This window comes from Pavona decussata, unplaced genomic scaffold (genome assembly GCF_977016875.1).
Source record: "Pavona decussata unplaced genomic scaffold, jaPavDecu1.1 SCAFFOLD_300, whole genome shotgun sequence".
Lineage (NCBI taxonomy): Eukaryota > Metazoa > Cnidaria > Anthozoa > Scleractinia > Agariciidae > Pavona > Pavona decussata.
Window position 1 is genome coordinate 4,292,702 of NW_028145697.1, and position 20,132 is coordinate 4,312,833.

At 38.9% G+C, this 20,132-nt stretch overlaps 1 protein-coding gene across 1 annotated transcript; it reads right to left on the reverse strand.

Moving 5' to 3' along the window:
- Window positions 1–26: 26 nt before the first annotated feature.
- Window positions 27–19,772, reverse strand: LOC146454732 (uncharacterized). Its single transcript, XM_085095013.1, has 11 exons — window positions 19,544–19,772; window positions 16,338–16,549; window positions 13,012–13,141; window positions 12,099–12,327; window positions 10,528–10,919; window positions 9,824–10,055; window positions 6,088–6,485; window positions 4,849–5,083; window positions 4,512–4,702; window positions 3,064–3,267; window positions 27–1,765 (listed from the first exon to the last, which is right to left on the reverse strand). The coding sequence occupies exons 1-11, from the start codon at window positions 19,662–19,664 to the stop codon at window positions 1,515–1,517; spliced, it is 2,595 nt and encodes an 864-aa protein (XP_084951139.1). The 5' UTR covers window positions 19,665–19,772; the 3' UTR covers window positions 27–1,514.
- Between the last annotated feature and the right edge of the window lie 360 nt (window positions 19,773–20,132).

Genomic DNA, 20,132 nt, shown 5'->3' on the forward strand with positions numbered 1-20,132 from the left:
TCAGTACACCACTCATCACCATTACATAACTGTTACATAACTGTTTATTATAAATACTATGTTAACTATACTATGCTACATAACTGTTTATTATAAATGATAAATCACAGCACTATTTATCAGTGAAAAATTGCTCTTCCTTTTGTTGTTTTTGTTCTTGTTGTCGTTTTTACAGAGGCCAAGAATATACTGTTCTGTCATCTTCAGTGTTACTAAGCCTTTTTGAAAGCTTCTAATCAGTTAATTAATCCAATCTAATGAATAAATTAAATGTAGAAATAAACAAACTTTACACTTCCCAGCACGTTTTTCTATTTCAGTCAGCGATAATCATATGCTCATCAGCCCTTTTTATCCCTAAGTTTCTAAGAGTAAACAACTTTTAGAACTTTTTCTTGTTCATGGTTTGTTAAAGAAGCGTTTAAAATAACTGTCGGCGTGCGTATTTCCACACATTTTTTTTTTTACATAGCCCCCCAGACCTTGTTCAAAATTTATCTATAACAAAGTTTGTCCGTGACAATCGCTTAACAAATGCCTCACATATGACATGTTATGTATGAAATAATATAACAAAATTTGATTTCCATCTATTTGTTTCCTTTATCATTGCCCCAATAATGGAGGCATTATATCCTTCTAAAAAATGTTCGGTTAAGTTCGTTTATTTGACTTATCTATCGATTTCATTCCGTGCCCTTTTCATGCTAAAAAATTATGTTGAGCTTCCGTACTCTTCGTTGTTTTTTGTCTGTCTTTTTTTTTTAATACCTTCCCCATCTCAGTACTTTTTATTGAATAAAGATTAGTACTGGTACCTGCAGAGTACTATATTGGTATCTGTAATTGCCATTGTATTTATGATATCAATTTTTATCAACAGATACATCTTGGTCTGCTTGATAAGAATGAAAACAAAAGCCACGAAATGCTTTGTCTTTACAAATGAACTCTCCCGCGATTTCTTATCAAATCATACTAAAGACATCCCACATTTTGCTTACTTTTGGTAAAACCTGACGTCGCAAATATAAAAAGAAATTGAAAATAAAATAGCGGAGACCTATCAATCAACCCTCTTTTTCCCAGAATAACTTAAACCACATGTTTTTGTTAGTTTACCAAAAGGCAAAAAGTGGTGCTATTTCTGTGATTGCTATAACGATAGTTCTTGAATGCTTATTTAAGTCTCCGAATGAGAAAAATAGGGTTGAAAAAAAAAAACACGCAAAAAATACATAACTGTCCAATAAACGACAGGACATAAATTAATGATAAACATCTGCAGACAAAAAAGTCGGGTCTTGAATGCCGTGGAAGGCAGCTTTGAAAATCTATAGGAGGGGCGTCGAGGACTGTTTAAAAAAAGGCAGCTAAGGAAAAAGGAGCTCGGGCTTAAATATAAACGATGGGGAGTAGTAGACGCATGTCGGCCGCAAAACACGACTTGTGCTGCACGCTAACTAGGCCTAGTGATAGGTCATGATGCCGGCCTTAGTCATCATTTTCCGTTACTACTCCACAAGAGCCAACAAATCACCTTCAACAGAATGCATGCATGTAGAACTGTTTGCCGTGTCGTAAACATAGAGATTTGAGTGTGAGTCCTGAGTGAGTGCTGCATCATAAAAGCAGCGCCATAATTTCCCAACTTGCGAATGTTTTCTATCAAAGACTGCTCTCAACGTCGTCCCACAATTTGGTGAAAGGTTGCTTGAATATCGGCTTTGACAGTAAGCATCTCTTTTGGCTTGTACTGTAGACACTAAAGACATAAACAGAATGTAATCAAGTTTTAGCTTAAAATAAGTAATTAAATATCCCATCAATATCGGGTCGATTCAGTCTCTCTCTCGGCTGCGAGACTTTCTACCATTCCGCGTGAGGAACGCGGACAGCGGCTGATAATCGAGCCTAGATTTTCCCACTATGTCTTGATACCTTAAAATAATTAATAAAGTAGTATTTCAGTTGAATCGAGAGTAATTATTATGGTTGGAAGGCAATTTGAAGCGTTATGAGCGTTAGAATCTTCTTTGACCGTCAAGTTGTCTACGAGGATCTGAAAAACTACTTAAGGGGAGTACGTAGCACCGAAACGCAACACAATTCGTTAAAAGGATACCCAAAACCAATCGGCTGATGACAAGTTTTGCTAGGCGTGCTGGTTTTAGGAGAAATGCAAAACAAAAATATAGAGGATGATAGGATGGGAAAGCTAAACAATCAAAATAGTTTATGACAGTCAACGAGGTTAGAAAAAAGTTCGTAGTGTCACTTCAGGAGAATCGCGAATGAAAACACCCAATATCTGACGTAGTTACGCATCAGTCAATGCCATCAGTGCCCATCCCCCCCCCCCCCCACAAGGGCCGACCCCCGGGTATTAGGATATTTTGAAAATCAGCTGGCAAATGCCCTCACGGCCGGGACAAAAACGTTGTTCAAATGCCTCGGGGTAGGGACTCAAAGATGCTTTCTTTTCTTCCTTTCTTGACTTATTTTCAATAAAATGTAAGGTAATTCAGGCCAAATTTAGTCCTATCTAGGTCTTGTTTCCCGTATTTAGTGTCAAAATAGGTCATTCTGCAGCTCTAGCGTCCTTCTAGACGTATTATAGGAGAAAATTACTCAATTTGCCAATGAATTGGTCATTAGAAGAAGCGACAATGTTATAAGGTAAAAAAGTGAGATGGTCAAATGCCCCCGGGGTAATTGGGTGGAAGGCTAATGCTCGACCCCCGGGATGGAAAGTGTGGGAAAATGCCCCACTATTGCCCGGGGGAATGGGCACAACTGGAATTGACTGATGCATTACGAAAGATCGTTTTTATCGTTCGACAAATCAAATTCGTTTCCTCTCTCCATGGAATCGTTTAACTTTATTGTTTTCCCTCTACTTTAGTTTCCCTGAAACAGAAACAAGTCTAGGTCGTCTAGGGGAAAGGTATTTTCCACAAATCCAAGTGAAAAAATCTGTTATTCCATTATTACAATTAACATTTTTTCAAATCATTATTACAAATAGCCAGCACTTGACAATCAACAAAACACTAAACTTACCTGCAAGTGAACATGATGAAGGCTTGATGACCTGCAAGTTTCCAACAATGCCACTCTTAAAGTTGAACCAAGCGATGGCATTTCCACTCCATAACCCACAACCCTTGGACATCTCTCTTACAACCCCATCGTACACTACATAGCTCCATACATTTACTCTGCTCATCCTTCCGTAGAAGGCCTGGCTTGAGTCAAATGCTCCTCCTTTTGATAGAATACACAACATGATTTTACAGATTTTTCGGCTTTACAGTGCTGTTAGGAAGGGCGGATAAAGGCGGCTGGATCTGGTTTCCATCACCTTGCAGCACTTTTACTTTGATAGATTAATAGGACCATTCTTGATACAACAACAATGGTGTCAAAAACTTGCCGATGCATTTATGAACAAACTTTAAAATTTTCGAAAATTTAAGGTGACCCTGAACCTCCCTGGTAGAATTTTTTTAAACTTTGCAAAAAAGTGTATTGCAACATGCTGATTACAGTTCCATAAAAAATGGGGGTCACTGAGCTATAGCCACATAGCTAGATAAAATTTGGGCTGTCTTTACAGGTTGTACTGTTGTACTTCGTTTTTCGATATCATTATTGTTGTATCAACTGATAAAGAATGGTAGTATCGATCCGTCAAAGTGGTAAGTGTTGGAAAGTAATGGGCACCGGGGCCAGGCACCTTAATGCAAAGTAAGGAAAAAAGCTAACCGAAACTTCTGAGTAAAAAATATTAAATGCCGTATTTACCTCCTCGAGCCCCTCGGAGAATCTCCCCTCCCCTCCGCTCACATAATCTTTAACTTAACTTTTGTGGAAACTTTAAAATTATTATTCCTTTGTCTGGCTTTCATTGGAATGGTTACCCTTGAGTTCACCTCAGGGCACACTCAAAAATTAAAACCACCTTTCACGGCATAACGACACCACACTGAGGAAAGCACAACTCGAATTTTGAATGGTTCGAGGTTTTACTTTGGAAATGAAGGATTCAATCAACCAATTAACCTAACTTCGTTTAAAGCCTTAAAGGAACCAACGTGCGTCACTGAATACCCACCGAGAAATTGACAATCTTTGCTGGTGACGTCGTGCTACAAGTTCATCCCTTCAGGGAGTGGGGTTAGGAAATTATTGCGAAAACCACGAAAACTGACATTTTTGTCAACATACCACAACCTAAAATTCTGCCGGAAAATTGAGAGGATTATTCTCCGTAAAAACATTGCGACGCAATCCACCATACCGATTAAGATGGGGACTGGTACATTTTCCCACAATTCTTAGCGTAAAAATGCTCATTAAAACGTACAGAAAAATTCTTAAAACCTCAAATAAATAATGTTGTTAGTACAGAGAGGAATTTCGCCAAAAAAAAATCTGGCTTATTGCCCCTTTTAGGCTCGCAAGGTATTGCGGTAAAATGCACAGCCGGCATGTTTTTTCGTACATACCGTAAGCGTCTTGTTCTTGACCAAGAATAAACTTTCCATTTCCATTAATAGTCTGGCCAGTTCTGTAGCTATTGAAACAAGCCAACTTCTCGCCATTTACAAACGGACACAGTTTCCCATTAACGTTTGTCCACGTAAAACTCAAGTGATGCCAACCATTGTCGTGCAATGCATTTGATAAAACAATGGTTCTGCGAAAGAGGAAAAATAATTAATTTCTTCAAAAGACATTGACACTCAAGGAAATCAAAACAAATTTATTGATGAGATTGTTTGTTCGTTCATTAAAAGAAATTGTTTTTTAAAACTTAATTGAAACAGAAGAGAGGGGACGTACCTCCAATCAGGGGCTTTGATGTTGAAGTACAGTTCAGTAGTAGTAGCATGATAACCTAAAGCGATGGCTTCTGCGGACGTGCTAGAGGCGTAGGTGAAAATGTAGTGCACAGACGCATGTGTCAGCCTGATCCACACACTGGCCGTCAGCATAGTCAGCGAAGGCATGGAATTGTACACAGCATAATTAACAGTAGATTTGGTTGGAAAAACCAGATCAAAGTCATTCTCTTGGGCTAAAATAACAAGCGAAATAAAACACTTTAAAAATTACAGATCGATGTAACGTCAACTCCCGATATAAAACCAAAGTTAGGTTTTTGACAAATCATCTGTGTTGGAGACAAATAGATTATGGTAGAACACAAAGTTCTTCAAAAGACTGATAACTGAAACGAAAACACTGAGAACGCCATCTGCTACCATTGTGTCAAGCTTTCCCTTTAACGTAACCTCCAACCTCCAACCTCCAACCTCCAACCTCCAACCTCCAACCTCGAACCATTCTACCTCTTACGAGTAGAATGTACCGAAAAAATGTCGAAATACCCGTTTCAGTGGAGGACAACTTGTAAGCTGTTTCGTTTTTTAAACTATCTCTGCCTTATCTTTTTCACAAAAAAGCCAGACAAATGCTGACCATGCATATTACATATACCTATATTTAGTCAAATCAGGATTAGTGTTAAGGGGGAACTAAGTTAAATGCCATATTGTTGCTATGGAAAGTTCCTAATCGTCATATTGTGGATACCGTAACCTCCACATATAAGAAAGGTCTAAAATTCAAATGGCGTACACCTGCAAAAACGTTAGAAACAGTTAAAAATCGCCAAGATGCAAATCGTGAGGTTTTGATTTTTTGTAAAATTTGAATTTTTATAAAAGTTATGACGTGCGTGTATCAATCCATTTTCGTCAGTAAAAGAAGATTGAAATATCTCTTGGAATATCCCCGACTCGTGAAAAAATCGGAACCCTTCTTGTTGTTCTCCAAGTTTAGAGAATTTTCTCTCTGATGCGCGGTTAGTGACTGGCACTAGTTACATGTGCACAATAACGATTTTTAAAATCCACATGTTCGTCCTCAAACATTTCACCAATCTAGCGGCACAAGACCCTGTAAAACATAGTATGACAAGATACCATCCGTAAATATTCCTTAGCAACAACTCTTGGTTAGTCCCCCTTTAAGGACACTTTCTATTTTGTTAAATAATAGCAGTGTTCAGTTTTTCACCTGTAAGCTGTAAGTTTGAGGCCTCTTCTGTCGCAACATTCCCATGAGTCATTGCGCGCAAGTTTCTCCAAGAAACGACATCTCCATTCTCAGCACCAGGTCCTTTTGACAACGCGACAATCATCGAATCAGTGAACACATTACTCCATATGTTTAAGTGCGCCAGTTTTCCATGGTACATGTGATTACGGTTTTGGTTTCCACCTAAAACTTCTTGCCTTTGCCCAATTAGCAGTATCCCACCACTCGGAATAGTGAAGTTGATCCGAAATCCCGTCTTGGATTTTATCAGAACACCGTCAAAATATACTGGGCTTTTGCCATCCTCATTTGACCACGTGACACAGATATGATGCCAGAGATCATCAACGGTTGGCACTAAGTAGTAATGATTGGGCCTGTGATCAAACAGTGAATTGTGTTAGTCGACAGACAACTATTTATTCGACATTCCTCCGTAAAAACTAAAATCTTAAACTAAGATTTTACCTTACGTTTCCCGTCTTATGCAAGACCACCACCACATTAAATTGAGACGGTGATCATCTTATTTTAACACAGGAGATCTTAAATGAAGACTATCGGAGTCTCAGTCAGTATATAAGATAAAAGATCGTCTTAAATATTGTCTTTAAATCGTCTTCATTTGAGAAGCGCTTATCTTAATCAACATTGAGGCATCTTACTTTAAGAAAGACCAGTCTTAATTATATTAATCTGAGTCGATGGGGTCCTTATTTTAAGATGTTTTTTGGTCTTGTGGAAATTTTAAGACGTCGAAGCAGGCTATAAGATACTGCCATCCTACGTAAGATGTAATACGCCTTAAGCTGGCGACACACCTGGGCATTTTATACGACGATCGCAGCGAATTTGATCGCCAGCGAAAATCGCAAGTGATTTTCGCTACCGATTGATGCGGACACACCTGGCGATTTTGTTTTCGCCGATCGCGGCGTTGTTCATGTGATAAAACCGCCCAACCTGACTGATTGACTTTACTGGCAATTCGCAGCGATGAGCGTAAAAAAATCGCGGGAACGGGCACACTTGGCGAATTTAATCGCCGATATCTGACATGCCAGATATCGGCGATTTAATACGCCGATCTCTACTCTCACCATTTTAGTTCTCGGTAAAAAATATATATATATAAAAAAAGGCTAACTTGGAAGAAATAGAAAACGCCATTTTTCGCGCGGTCCTTGCTCGGAAACAGCACGGAAACGCTTGCTATGCGCGCAGGCTACAACACAAAAGGATCCAAATTTTGCAAAGCCCTTCCTGATTGGTTCATTTAAAAATTGCAGACCTCATAGGAAACAGGACTTCTTTTCTGATTGGTTGATTTTGATCCAAACTCTGCAGACACGGAGTCTGGAGGTTTGATCCATCGCAAACTCTCACCTTGCTTGGAACAAGCTGATTTACCGTAATATACTCCTCATGATCAAGCAGCGGAAAGTGGAGAATTTACAAGAATTTCGAGACAGCAACTTCAATATTCAAATAACAAGACATCTGGACGTAAAATACGGGCTAAAGCCCCGGTAAACGTGGTAACTTACACGAATTCGACGGCATGCGCGAGACAGAAGATTGAAAATGGAAATGAAGAAGTTACTGTCGCTTTTTATTGAAAACCAAAGATGAGTCCAACAATTCTACTGCATCACCGATCAGAGGAATGAGTGTAGTGACAATCTGCACCCGGTGGGGGGGGGGGGGGGGTACTTGGGTTCAGTTTTGCTGGGTATGTGCCGCTGGCCTCTCAGAGCCCCTGCCCCATTATAGTCTTTTTTTGTGGCCAGCTATAGACCCCATCTTAGTCACTTTTTGGGAAAATGTAATTTTCGCGATCCCAACTAAGTCGCTTTCTATTTATTTTTTTTTTCTTACCCCAAAAATCCGAAAATGTGCGACCCCATTCTAGTAACTGTACTGAAAATGCAACCCCATTCTAGTCAATCCAGTCGTGAAAATGCGACCCCATCCAGCGGCACATCCCCATTAGCCTCTTATAAGGAAGTACCCCCCCCCCCCCCCCCGGGAATCTGCATTCCCTGCTATTAGAGGTCTCTATGATTTAAAGGACTTTAAGACCAACAAAACAGTAGTTATTGGCCGCGGCCCGGCCTCTGTTTTCCAGTGAATTTACGGTAAGCTGACTTCGATAAGTTGTCTCATTTAAATTAGATTTGGTGTAATAAAGTGCTATGGATTGAAATTCGTTGTGTTTTCGTTGCTCCATATATCATGTTCAAGCTTAATGGTATTAAACGCTCTCTGTCAGTTTTAATGTAGTGACCGTTGCAGTTAGATTTATACCTTGCTTCGAAACTTAAATCAGTTGAGAATCTAAAGCATCTAGAATAAGATTGTTCAAATCTTGAGTTAAGATGAAAATATGACTTATCACTGCACTTTGAATCTAAGAAAAAATCATCTTAATCTAAGACGCCATCATCGTATAAATAAGAAGAAAGTCGTCTTATCCTAAGATGAATCGTCTTCAAATGAGATTTACGCGCTGTCTTACCACAGCACCAGAATTAAGTGTAAAAAAGGTCTTAAAGTAAGATTTTAGTTTTTACGGAGTCTTTTTACCATAAACAGAACACCGGGGTTCCATGCCATCCCCATCACAGGTCTCAAATTTCCCAGGTAAATTAATTAAAGGGAGTATCTCAAACTAGTTTTAGTATCGCGTTGAAAAGAAAAGAAATTTCTTCAATTGAAGTCCAAAAATAATGTCCCAATCTTATTACAAATGGTTGTACTAATGCACTCCATTTGGGGGCAGGTCACTATTTTAGTACGAAAATAAAAATTAAATAAGTAAGGATTTAGACAAAAAGTTTGAAATAGAAATTGGCGCAAAGAGACTACCAGTTTCAAAGACATCCTGGCTTCATTTTCAAGTCAAAGAAGGGTCAATGTTTAAGTGGAGTTAATTTATACAATTTGAAGCGTCAAAACTTGTTGCGGATTTCACGGGCGTCAATGATTGAACGTGTCGGTGCTGAAGAATGTTAAAAATACCCGTAGAAGATGAAGAGATAGAGCCGAAATAAAGATCATATATTTGGAGTCCGGATAAAATAATTTTAATTTTAATTTTATCCGGACTCCAAATAAGTGAGAGACCATCCTAGTTATGTACACAACTTGGGCAATTGCGAAAAGAAACCCTAAAAAAACTGAAATCTGCGATACCAATGCAGTGGTCTACAACCCGACCTGTCAAACCGTTTCGGAATTCGTAAAATACCCAATGATTATTGTATTTATTGTATACTGACGCAGTTGAAATACATGACATTTCTCGTACACTTTATATCTTTGGCTATCGATGGCCAGGATGAAAATGGATTTCGCTCGACCGTTTTTTTTTTTTTTTTACCCTGTGTCTTACACAAAAGTTAGTAAGCTCGTTTAATACACTGGTGGGTGGTGAATCGTTGGTGGTGTAATAGCATTTTATCTTGGAGGCGAGGAAAAATTGATAAAAGTTACCAACGGTTCCATTACAAAGAAATAAGGATCCGGAATGCCAACAAACCCCAATCCCCAAGGCTATCTTAGCACCTGGGTGGAGAAAGACATTCTATCCCAACGTCTTCCCCACCCCCATTCTACTCCACGTGGCCCCCACTTCCTCCCTTTGTGTTATACCGCTTACCAAGCAGACAGTAACGAGTTTTCTAAAAACAACAACAACAATACAATGACTTACTCACTATCCAAGATCCTTAAATTGAAGCCGCCATGGGAACCCAGTTGAATGAACAGTGAGTCAACACTTTGTGTTGTGGCGTACGAGAAGATTCCAGCGGTGAGATCGCCGTCGTAACCTCGCTTCATCCAAAACGAAATAGTAATCTTGTGCAGGGTCTGTGAAATGGTTGTTTCGACGTAGCTGGAATTCTCACGTGATGGGAAACTAAACAGAAATTCATTGTCTGCGGCTGCAAGTAAACAATTTTCAGAACATCAATAACTTTTACAGCAGAAAGAAACTTTTATGGAATAATGGAAAGGATAAGTGCCTTTATTTATTTATTTATTTATTTATTTATTTATTTATTTATAACAACTTTATTTAAGAAGAAGAAGAAGAGGAAGAAGAAGAAAAGGGTTACAACAAAGAAGAACGAAATCCCCATATTGAAGTTGTACTCCTTTGATGAGTCACTTTGAAATTTCTATCAAAGTTTGCGATGTTTTACTACTTTGTCAGAGCAGCAGAAAATTGTTCGTTTATGCTGTGAAGCAGAGAGTTTCCCTAACTTGTTTGTTAGACTGTTTGTGTGCATCATGGGCGAGTAAAGGGTTTTACCGAAAAAAGAATTGAGGGAGAGAAAAAAAGGAGCACGAGGAACAAGGGAGTTCTGAACATAAATAGCCTGGTTTCCACTATGCAAGCAAAACTGTACATACCATGAGATACACAACTGGTAGGGGAGTGAATCTCGACGTCCCCCTGAACACCATGTCTAAACATTCTCCAGTCTGTAACATTTCCTAACCCCTGCCGACTGCAGTTCCTCGCCATCTCCTTGATTTTGTTGTTATCTATTTTCGTGTCCCAATAGTTCACGAAGGAGACTTTCCCCGAAAATGACTCACTCAAATTAAATCCTCCGCCATAAATGGATTGCCTTTGACCAACTACTAATTTTCCTGGACGAAGGTTGAGATTCTGTTGCCAGGCGCGTCCGTGGGTTATTACTCTACCATCTATGATTACATCCCATAGACCTTTGCTATTCTCCCAGCTGATACAAATATGGTGCCACAAGCCATCGTTGAAAGGAATCACATGAAAGTACCTAACAAAAGATGGAAACAAACAGGCTTGTGTAAGTTTTCTGTCCGTTTGATTATTGGTTGATAAATTGAGAACTTTATCAATCAATCAATAAATTAATTAACTAAAAAAATGCATGATGGAGTGAGCGCTTGAGTGAGTGAGCAAATGACAGATTTACAAGAGAAGGCATCCAACAACCAGAAGAAAAGCGGTTAACATTAACAGGCCTGTTGTAGAATTTTATGCTCATCGAGGAGAGGAAGTACTTGTTACTACTTCTTATAATATTTTCAGTATTCGATTAACCAACATATTCAATCTTGCAAAGCTACATAGACGCAAACTCAGACTTTGCAAATAAAGGTCATCAAATTAGAAACAGTTAAATGTGGAATTTCAATCTAGTCTTTGTGGAGTTGTGACAAACGCAATTTACAGTTTCATTAGTACCTCGGTAATTGAAAATAGAAACTTTAACAAAGAGAAATATAACTGACAGCTTTCAAAACGATCGACGATTAAAGGACGAGTGATAAACTTACATGCAAGCGACTGTACACAGATTTATTGCGCTTCTTTAGCTAATCTTTGTTATACATACCACACCAGGGATAGCTTTTTTAGCGCCCTCTGATTGGCTGCTCAAACTCACAAGGGTTGACAATTAATCTCCCTGATATCCAGTGATAATCAACGCGCTTAAGCCGGTGAACATCGATTAGTAGAATAATTGTGTTATTAAAACTCTCGAACCCAGTTGCTGAGAGTCTGAACAAACAAGTGAAAGAAAGGAAGCTGAGACAAAAAGAAAACAAGTGTCGAGCAAACTTAAGGGGCGCCAAAAATTTGCGACAGCGTTTCTTGACATAACTTAATTGACTCTATTAAACTGCTCCAAGAGAAACGAGGACGTGTAATTTTTAGAAAAAGTGCTCAAATTATCGTTCCCCTTTCAGCTCCTGTCACGCAGGCTAACATTCACCAGACAGAGAACTTGGCGTGTGAACTGGCTCCCAAGTGGGGTGTAGGGCGAAGAGAAAAATCGAGCTCGGTCTGGGAAGAAAAATAAAGACCGCGCTCTTTTCTATCCACTCCGTTCGTTCCGCTCCCTTCATCTTTGTCCTATGCTCCACCTTGGGAGCTTGTTCCCAGGCTACAGAGAACTGGGCTTTTTAAACAACCGGGATCTGGGTCTTACTTTGTCTCGTTAAGCAATCCAAACTGACACCTCGTCATGTTGTCACATCTGAACATCAACTCTTCGTTATTTCTGGGAGTCACGTGGGAAATCAAAGTGCTCCATCCGGTAGAAGTAAGGTTCACCCACATGCAACAGGTGAATTGGGCCAAAGTTTGGTTTATTTCACTCTCAATGTAATCTGTGATACTTTCTTTGTTGAAAACAACTTCGTAATCCTGGGCAGTGCCTAAAACAAGTGAAACAATTTATAGACTCTTATAGATTCTTAGGACTAACGAATGAGTTATAAAATATTTTTTCATACTTTCATCTACTTGAATGGTCTCAGAATTCAGTCTTGGTATGATTGTCTATATTGCTAACCCTGGCAGTCTTAACCGAGACTTGATTAAAAATATCCTTTAACGTAAAGTATCGCCGAAGCAATGCGGGAATAGAGATATATTTTTTTCAAATGTTTAAACAATTATACAACACATCTGTTTGTTGATTGCTGATAGCTATTGTTGACTGGCAACTTCAAGTGGGACTTCTTGTAAACGAAACCAGTCAACATCGGACATCGATGAATCCTGTCCTAATGTAGCGCTATCAGTCTACGACGATGATAGCGATAATGACGATGATGATGATGATGATGATGATGATGATGATGATGATAATGTCGTAATTCCCGTCCTCGTGTCCTGTAGACTTTCTCATAGTCTGAAATGTCAGCCGTCTCCTCCCCCCAACCCACAGGGGGCTTTCCGACGGCTGATATTTAAGACTAACTTTCTCACAGTCCTTCGCTACTCTTTTTAGTCTAGAGGGTTCCTTCCAAAATAAAATTCTCCTGAGCTCGACTTGTGGCCACGTCTACATGTACCAGTACACCAAGGCACAACCCATTTTAGTATCACCTACTTACCTGTCCAGTCCTGACACTTGTTACCAGTCCTGCCATCTACACACAAACACTTGAATCCAGACCTCCCAAAGCATACATCCTTACACGTTCCATCATTTAAACACGGTGACGAGGCACATGCACTAGGAACCTTGAACACAATTATAAAAAGAAACGAGTTTTTCCTAATTTTTTTATTTATGTCTTATTTTTAGACATACGTATACAATTTAATAAAAGTAAGTAAGTAAGTAAGTAAGTAAGTAAGTAAGTAAGTAAGTAATTAAGCAAGTAATCGGTCTATGAACAGGGTTTCCACGTAGTGGCTCTTCATCTGTTACTAACTAAAAGAAAAAATATTTACAATGTTCTTATGAATAAAACTTAAAAACAATCAAGATAAGCTGGCCTGTGCCCGATTCTTTAAGAATTAAAAAACGCGCGAAGAAAATAGATTAAAATCATCACACTTTTAAGATTATCAGGAAGGTTTTTTATAAAAAGGGCAGCATGGCAGGATTAAAAAAAACAAGGGACTCTCCTCGGTAATTAAATATAATCAGCAAAACGTGCATGCAACAATACAACAACAATAATAAAACACATAGCAATAGAGGGGTTCTCAATTGATTGCCGAAAGTAATTTCGCGTTTGTTTGGTTTTTCTTTATAGCGATCCGTGATTAGTCAGCAAACTTAGCGGCACTTTCTCGAACAAGAACAAGCAAAACCTAAACCAATCGTGACCTGCTCACACGCGTTTGGCGCTGGTGAAGCGTAATCACCTCGAGTTCTGATTGGTTTATTGCGATGTCTGCGTCTGTTGTGATTGGTGTTGTGATTAATTACCTTGGTTTTGGTTTTCCGATGATTAATTGGAAACATCTCTAAAAGATGACCAAACTCTAGTCTTGAAGAGAGCAATGGATCATGAAAAATGATGACCCGCCTTCAGGCACTAAGTTTTGTTTAAAATGTTTTCTCACCTCCCACCAAGAGTCCCGAAAAACCGTATTTTCTAGACAGTGAAGTTAACGTGTCTCTTAGTTTTTAAACAAAAGTCACTCAACGAGTAACCTGAAAACTGTCCGAAGTGACAAGTGCAGATTGTTAAAGGGGCAGCGTCATTGCTTTTTACTGTGCCTTTGAGTAGAAAAAAAAACATATTTGTATCGATGGAAATGTTGAAATAATGGTTCAGTATTGTTAACAATTACCCCACATGTATACATAAACTAGTATATGTTATCTTTTGCTGCGGATGACTTTTTTCAAGTTTTTCATGTGTATTTTCGAAAAATTGCTAAAAATTGTTTTACAGTATGTTCTTCATAAGTACGTAAATTATGATCATCCGGGTGAGTGTAGTCCTCAGAAGGACTGTTTGTGGTGACTCTGACTGACGTTTCGACAACCTGAGCGGAAGTCATCTTCAGAGTCAAGTGAATTGTGGAACGTCGGTAGGTGGTATATACGTCTCTGGTTGTTAACCTGATTGGTCAACGAAGCCCAGATGTTATTGGTCGTTTGTCAGTAAGCCGTGATGTTATTGGCTGTGAAGACTGTAAAAAGTGATTGGTGCGTTTCGATCCGTCTTTTGTTAGTCAAAAAGTCCGTGGGTCTATTGTTAGTAAAATGTCTATTGTTTGTCTGTTTCGTTGTTGTTGTCAATAAGTCGTTTGTATGGTGCAGGTAATTGTACGGAACGGTTGAGTGGCGTTTGTTCTAAGTTAGTAAACCAGCTTTCCAGAGTGAGTCGTTGGTAATAATTTGTACAGTAGGTGATGCACTTGGCAGAGTCCCAGTCGATTCTGTGGTTCGTTTGTAAATGGTGCTCAGCAATGTGATTGTTGATATCACCATTTTTAGTTGCTCGTTTGTGTTCAGTCAGTCGTACGTTTAAATTCCTGCCGGTGGCCTGGCAGTCGCAGCATTTGATCTCGTAAACTGCTCCCTGTCTGCGGTTCGGTTCGTCTTTGTCCTTTACTTTCGTCAGTAGTTGTCGTAAAGTGGTTATAGGTTTGTGAGCTACACGGATATTGTAGGGTTGTAAAATCCGTGCGATAGTCTCAGAAGTGCCCCTTACGTAAGGTATAGTTACAGTGGTTACGGGAGTCGGGTCGTTGTTTGTGACGTTAGGTTCAGTGTTCTTGTAAGTGTTACGTCTAACAAAGTCCTTGTTGTAGTTGTTCTTGTTGAAAACGTTGTCTAAGTAGTTGTTTTCGTCTGCGAGTCTGTCAGGTGAGTCACAAACCAGTTGTGCTCGCCTTGTTAAGGTCTGTATAGTCGTTGCTTTGTGAGAAGTAGGGTTGTAGGATGACTGGTCCAGTAGTCTGTCAGTATGTGTTGGTTTCCTGTAAACCGTAGTACTTAGTTTGTTGTCGTTACGGGTAACTAAGCAGTCTAGAAAAGGTATTTTACCATTTTCTTCGATCTCCTTAGTAAACTGTATGTCAGCGTTCTGTCTGTTAAGGTGTTCGTGAAAATCGTCGATTTCGTCTTTGTGTACTGCTGTAAAGGTGTCGTCTCCGTATCGTAACCAGAGCGGTAGTGTCCGTTTGTAGGTTGCTAGGGCTTGTTCCTCGATGTTCTGCATCTGCATAGCAGTACAGTCTAGAGCCAGTTGAAGTGGAATACTAGTGAACAGTGATTTCACATCAAAAGACACAAGTTTGTGGTCGTCAGGTATTTGTACCGTCTTGATAGCGTCAATAAAGGTCTCGGTAGACTGCAGTTTGTGTCGGGATTCGTTTGTCAACGGTTTCAGTATAGTAGTCAAGTTTTGGATAGTTCGTAAGTCGGGGACCCACAGAACAAGACTATGGGTCGCATGGGTATGTTAGGTTTGTGTAGTTTTGGTAGTCCGTAGAGTTTAGGTGGTTGCGGTACACGGCACCTCAGTCTGTTGTAACGTCGTATGTCAATAACGTCAGTTTTCTTAAGGTCAAGTAGCTTACTGTTAAGTTTACGTTGAAGTGATGGCGTCGGGTCTCGTTTCAGTTGTTCGTATGTCTGTTTGTCGTTAACTAGAGTGTCCATTTTGTCGTAGTAGTCTGTCTTGTCCATAACAACAGTCACTCGTCCTTTGTCAGCGGGGAGTATGACGATGTTTTCGTCAGTTTTCAGTCGTTTCAGTGCTTGTCGTTCGTCTTTAGTCAAGTTACTGTCAGTTAGGGAGGATGATTGTATAGTAGAAGTATTTACAAGTTTTTTCTTCGTTGAAAAAATCTCCTTCCGGTGCTCTACGAACAATTTCATGTTAGAGGAAAAGTTCTATGTAAATCAGTTTGAGTAGCTTTGGTCAAAATACAGCAAAATCTCCTTTAAGCAAAAGGAGTAATCACTTACGTTGGTGCCATAATATGAATAACCGTGCTTGCTTATTAAATCAGATGACTTTGTTTCTTTACTTTCGCTGTTTAGTTCACACTCATGGCTTGGTTTGTCTCCTTCTTCATAGTTGTACGAAACACACCGCTGGTCACTCAGACAGTCAAACGAGCAGTCAATCCTTGAAGTCACGTGCGACTTGGAGATCACATGACCATCGAGAACATAACCTATCACATCAAAGGAAATAAATGGAGTCAACAGTAGGGTCAACCCTCAAGGAACATAATGGAGGCACTCGGGGGAAAACTAGACTGACTGTTCGTATTTTCAATCAAATTCATCCACAAATTCTTCAAGGTTTCCAATTTTGCAATTTGCATAACAGTGACTCAATTTACTTGTCTGTCTCAGAACAAATAAACACTTAAATTTGCGAGTTCATAATAAATAGGTTGTAATTTTTTTTATTACTCCCTACGTCTATCTTTATTTCCTATATATATTATAGGTTAGCCACCTAAAACTGTTCATTCCTATGCAGTGACAGCTTAGTTGTGGTTAATTTCCTGTAGGTTGCTCTACTAGAGAAAAACTACTTTACAAAGTAGTTCCTGAGAGTTTCTGTGGTTGGAAAACCGAGTACGTGGAATAGAGTAGCCGATGACTAAAGCAACACTAGAAATATCAGCATTGAGGGGTTAGGATAAGCCTGCTGCCACTGTGAAGTGATTCCTGAACATCCTATTTAGAGTCAAGTGTTAAAACATGACCAAACATCTAAAACTGTAATATTTTTGTCGTTACAATACACTGCTTGGTGTCACAGCAGTGACAATATCAAGCGTTTTTCGTTAAATTGCTTCAGGGCCAAACCTTTGTAATAAAACACCTTCTAATATTACAATAGCACACAACACAAGAGGATTGAAAACAGCATTCAAAAAGTATTAGGTGGAAACTTAAAATCATTCCTAGACTATACATCGATCACGTAGACCAAATAACCCTGTGTGCACGGTGTTAATTTACAGGTCGATCCCCATCCAATAAGCCCTCGTGGATTCTAACGGATTCCCTGCCTTTAGTTCAGCATAAAAGTAATTAAATTTGTGTGGCAAATGAAAATTTAATAAAGTAAAAAGTTACAGTGACGTAATTTAACAGAAGCAGCAAAGACAGCCGGAATGACAGAAAACGTGCAACGAGGAGCTGTGGGAAAATCGAATGAACTCAAATAAATTGTTGGAAGAAGCATCGCCCAGAATGCTATTGTCTTTCGTGATGAATTTTTGTGAAAGTTTCCTCATTAAAGATTGTCATTATTATTATTATGTGTACTTACAGCGCCCAGTTTTTTCATTGCGCGGTATAATAATTTGCATATCCAGAACTAGTCGGTTGTGATTGGTCAATAAATTCAGCTTTGGGAATACCCGAGTCTCTTCAAGATTTCTGCTACTGTCAATCAAACGCTTGAATGCGTGAAGTGAAATCCCAAGACGCGATGTAGATAACAAAGGCACTCTGGTTAAAGGCGGGATGCGAATCGATCTAAAGCACTTATTCAACAAGTTTGCGTGCAGCGATATCTTTTAATTTGTCCCGATGGACTCCCAATGGTGAAAACGTTATCCGAAATTTTACATAGAATGAGGGTGCTAGTTTTAGTGCAAAAGCTTAATGGGTAACTGCAGAATACACTGCCACTACAGCTTTTCGGGCTCGCGACATTTTTGGGGGAGTTTTTAAAAACGCACGCCAAGGCTGAGTCGTTTGTAACTGCGTAGCTGGTGGTTTTGTTTGAGAGCGCGCGTGCGAACGGCGAGGCTAAATGTCATACAAAACGTTTTTATATGACATTTGGCAAGGGTAAGAGAAAATACTGCCAATAAGCCTTCAAACTGTTCCTAAGCTGATAACCTGTCAGCTAAAAAGATTGTGGGAGTTTACTGGGAAAAGGCCCATAAAATAAAACCCATTATTTACCAGAGAACGTTGCCAATCGCCGAATGGAAATAACATTCTGCTCAGCATGGCTTTACTGAAGACACTAAAACGAACTTAAGATATAATTACTGTATACCTCTGCAGTGCACGAGTATAAAATTCACAGTAAAAACAACATAATGACACATAACTAGAGTGGGGCTTTTCAGGAATAATGGAACAAACTGGACACAAACAAATATTTCAAATAGAACATAAATAAATGTCCGGTCCCTAACAGAGATATGAATCTGTCTCATTATTTTAAAAAAGAACTTCATCTCCGAAGTTCACCTTGTCCATGTAATTAACAATCCTCCACTTTTAAAGCAAAAGTAGTTTGATTAAACTTCGAGTCTTACACTTGTCGACGTCTATTAATACTTTATCTACGAAAATGTTCAGTCTTGTAATTTTCGGACGATAAACTACGCACATTTCGGACGTTTCTTTTTAACGTTTTGGACATAACTCTCTGAAAGTGTTAATAATGTTTGGAATTGACATTCAAATACAGTGATGTATTTATTTTTTGTTAATTCTTCTGGACACAGTGCTATTAAGACAGTTCAGTTTCTAAACAACAATCTTCACGACTTAACAAAGAAGATCAAAATCTTCTATGTTGTTCTATAAAATTTCAAAACTCGCAGTTTGAAGAAGAAAACGATCATTAATTTTTAAATTTGTTATCAGGGCGAATGGAGTGACACTTTCCTTAAGCCTTGCTTGTTGTAAAATGCTTAAAGCTGCAGTATTTTGCACATGATCGAAAACGATCGGACGGTAAAATATTCGGACAATGTTTATGTATAGACGGAAACATTTACGGACATTTTCCTCGTCCGAAAGCTTATTCCTTTGAACATTTTTATGATTAAAGTAGCCGAGTTCTGCATATAAATGGTGACTGCTTTTATTGTACAATGGATTTTCACTCTCATGAGCTAACATGATGAGTGCCAAACCGATTTGAATCAAACTTGTCTACCCCGGCGGCAAGAGCTAACTTTGCTGCTAATTTAATTAACTACGATAGCATGAAACACTGAAATATCATCACGGGTAAGTTCCTTGTAGTGGGTTTTGATATGAATGGTAACATTTTAATATTTATATACAGACTTCAAAGGTAGAAGATTGCTGGCGGTTATGTGAGTGACTGGTTGATATTGTGTGTTAAAGGGTTGATATTAACAAAACTTGACCAGCACCAGATTACTGATATGTCTTACCTTTCGTGGGAGATGGGAAGTTTCCATTCTTAAAGTGTGTGCCTCTGTATGGTGGACATACTGCACATGCAAACGACACATTGGACAAATAAAAAACAAACAAAACAGCCACAATCTTCATGACTCTTCTCGTACGACGAAATCTTTTCTACAAACTAGATTCTGTTATATTCCAGCACACGATTACTGCATTCAAATATCTATAATCAACTTTTACGGCATCAGTGACGCCCAGAATTGCTGTTTTGAGAAGCAATCCGTGATGTAAATTATTTATGACTTTAACTATTCTTAGAAAACAAAATTAGTTGTTTTATTAGTTATACCTTAATTAACCAGCGCACTAGGGTGGAATAATTTCAAACATAATACAACAACCCGATACATAGGAGTTTTGTGGTTTAATTAAAATGCTAACGTCCCACGCTAGCCACTTTCCGTTTTTTTTTTTTTTTTTGAAACTCAGAGAAGTCATGATATGATCTATTTTCCATCAAAATTCACCACGAATTGCCACGACTGCTAAACTTCAAAACAAAAATATGAAATGCAGATTAATTTGTAAAGTATTCAAAACGGGCCATGATAA

Excerpts from the sequence above, each read along its gene's own strand:
- LOC146454732 (XM_085095013.1), bottom strand. The coding sequence starts at position 19,664 with ATGAAGATTGTGGCTGTTTTGTTTGTTTTTTATTTGTCCAATGTGTCG. Across the intron at positions 12,328-13,011 it reads CAAGTGTCAGGACTGGACAG|GCACTGCCCAGGATTACGAA; the intron begins GTAAGTAGGTGA and ends CACTTGTTTTAG. Across the intron at positions 10,056-10,527 it reads TACCAGTTGTGTATCTCATG|CCGCAGACAATGAATTTCTG; the intron begins GTATGTACAGTT and ends GTTTACTTGCAG.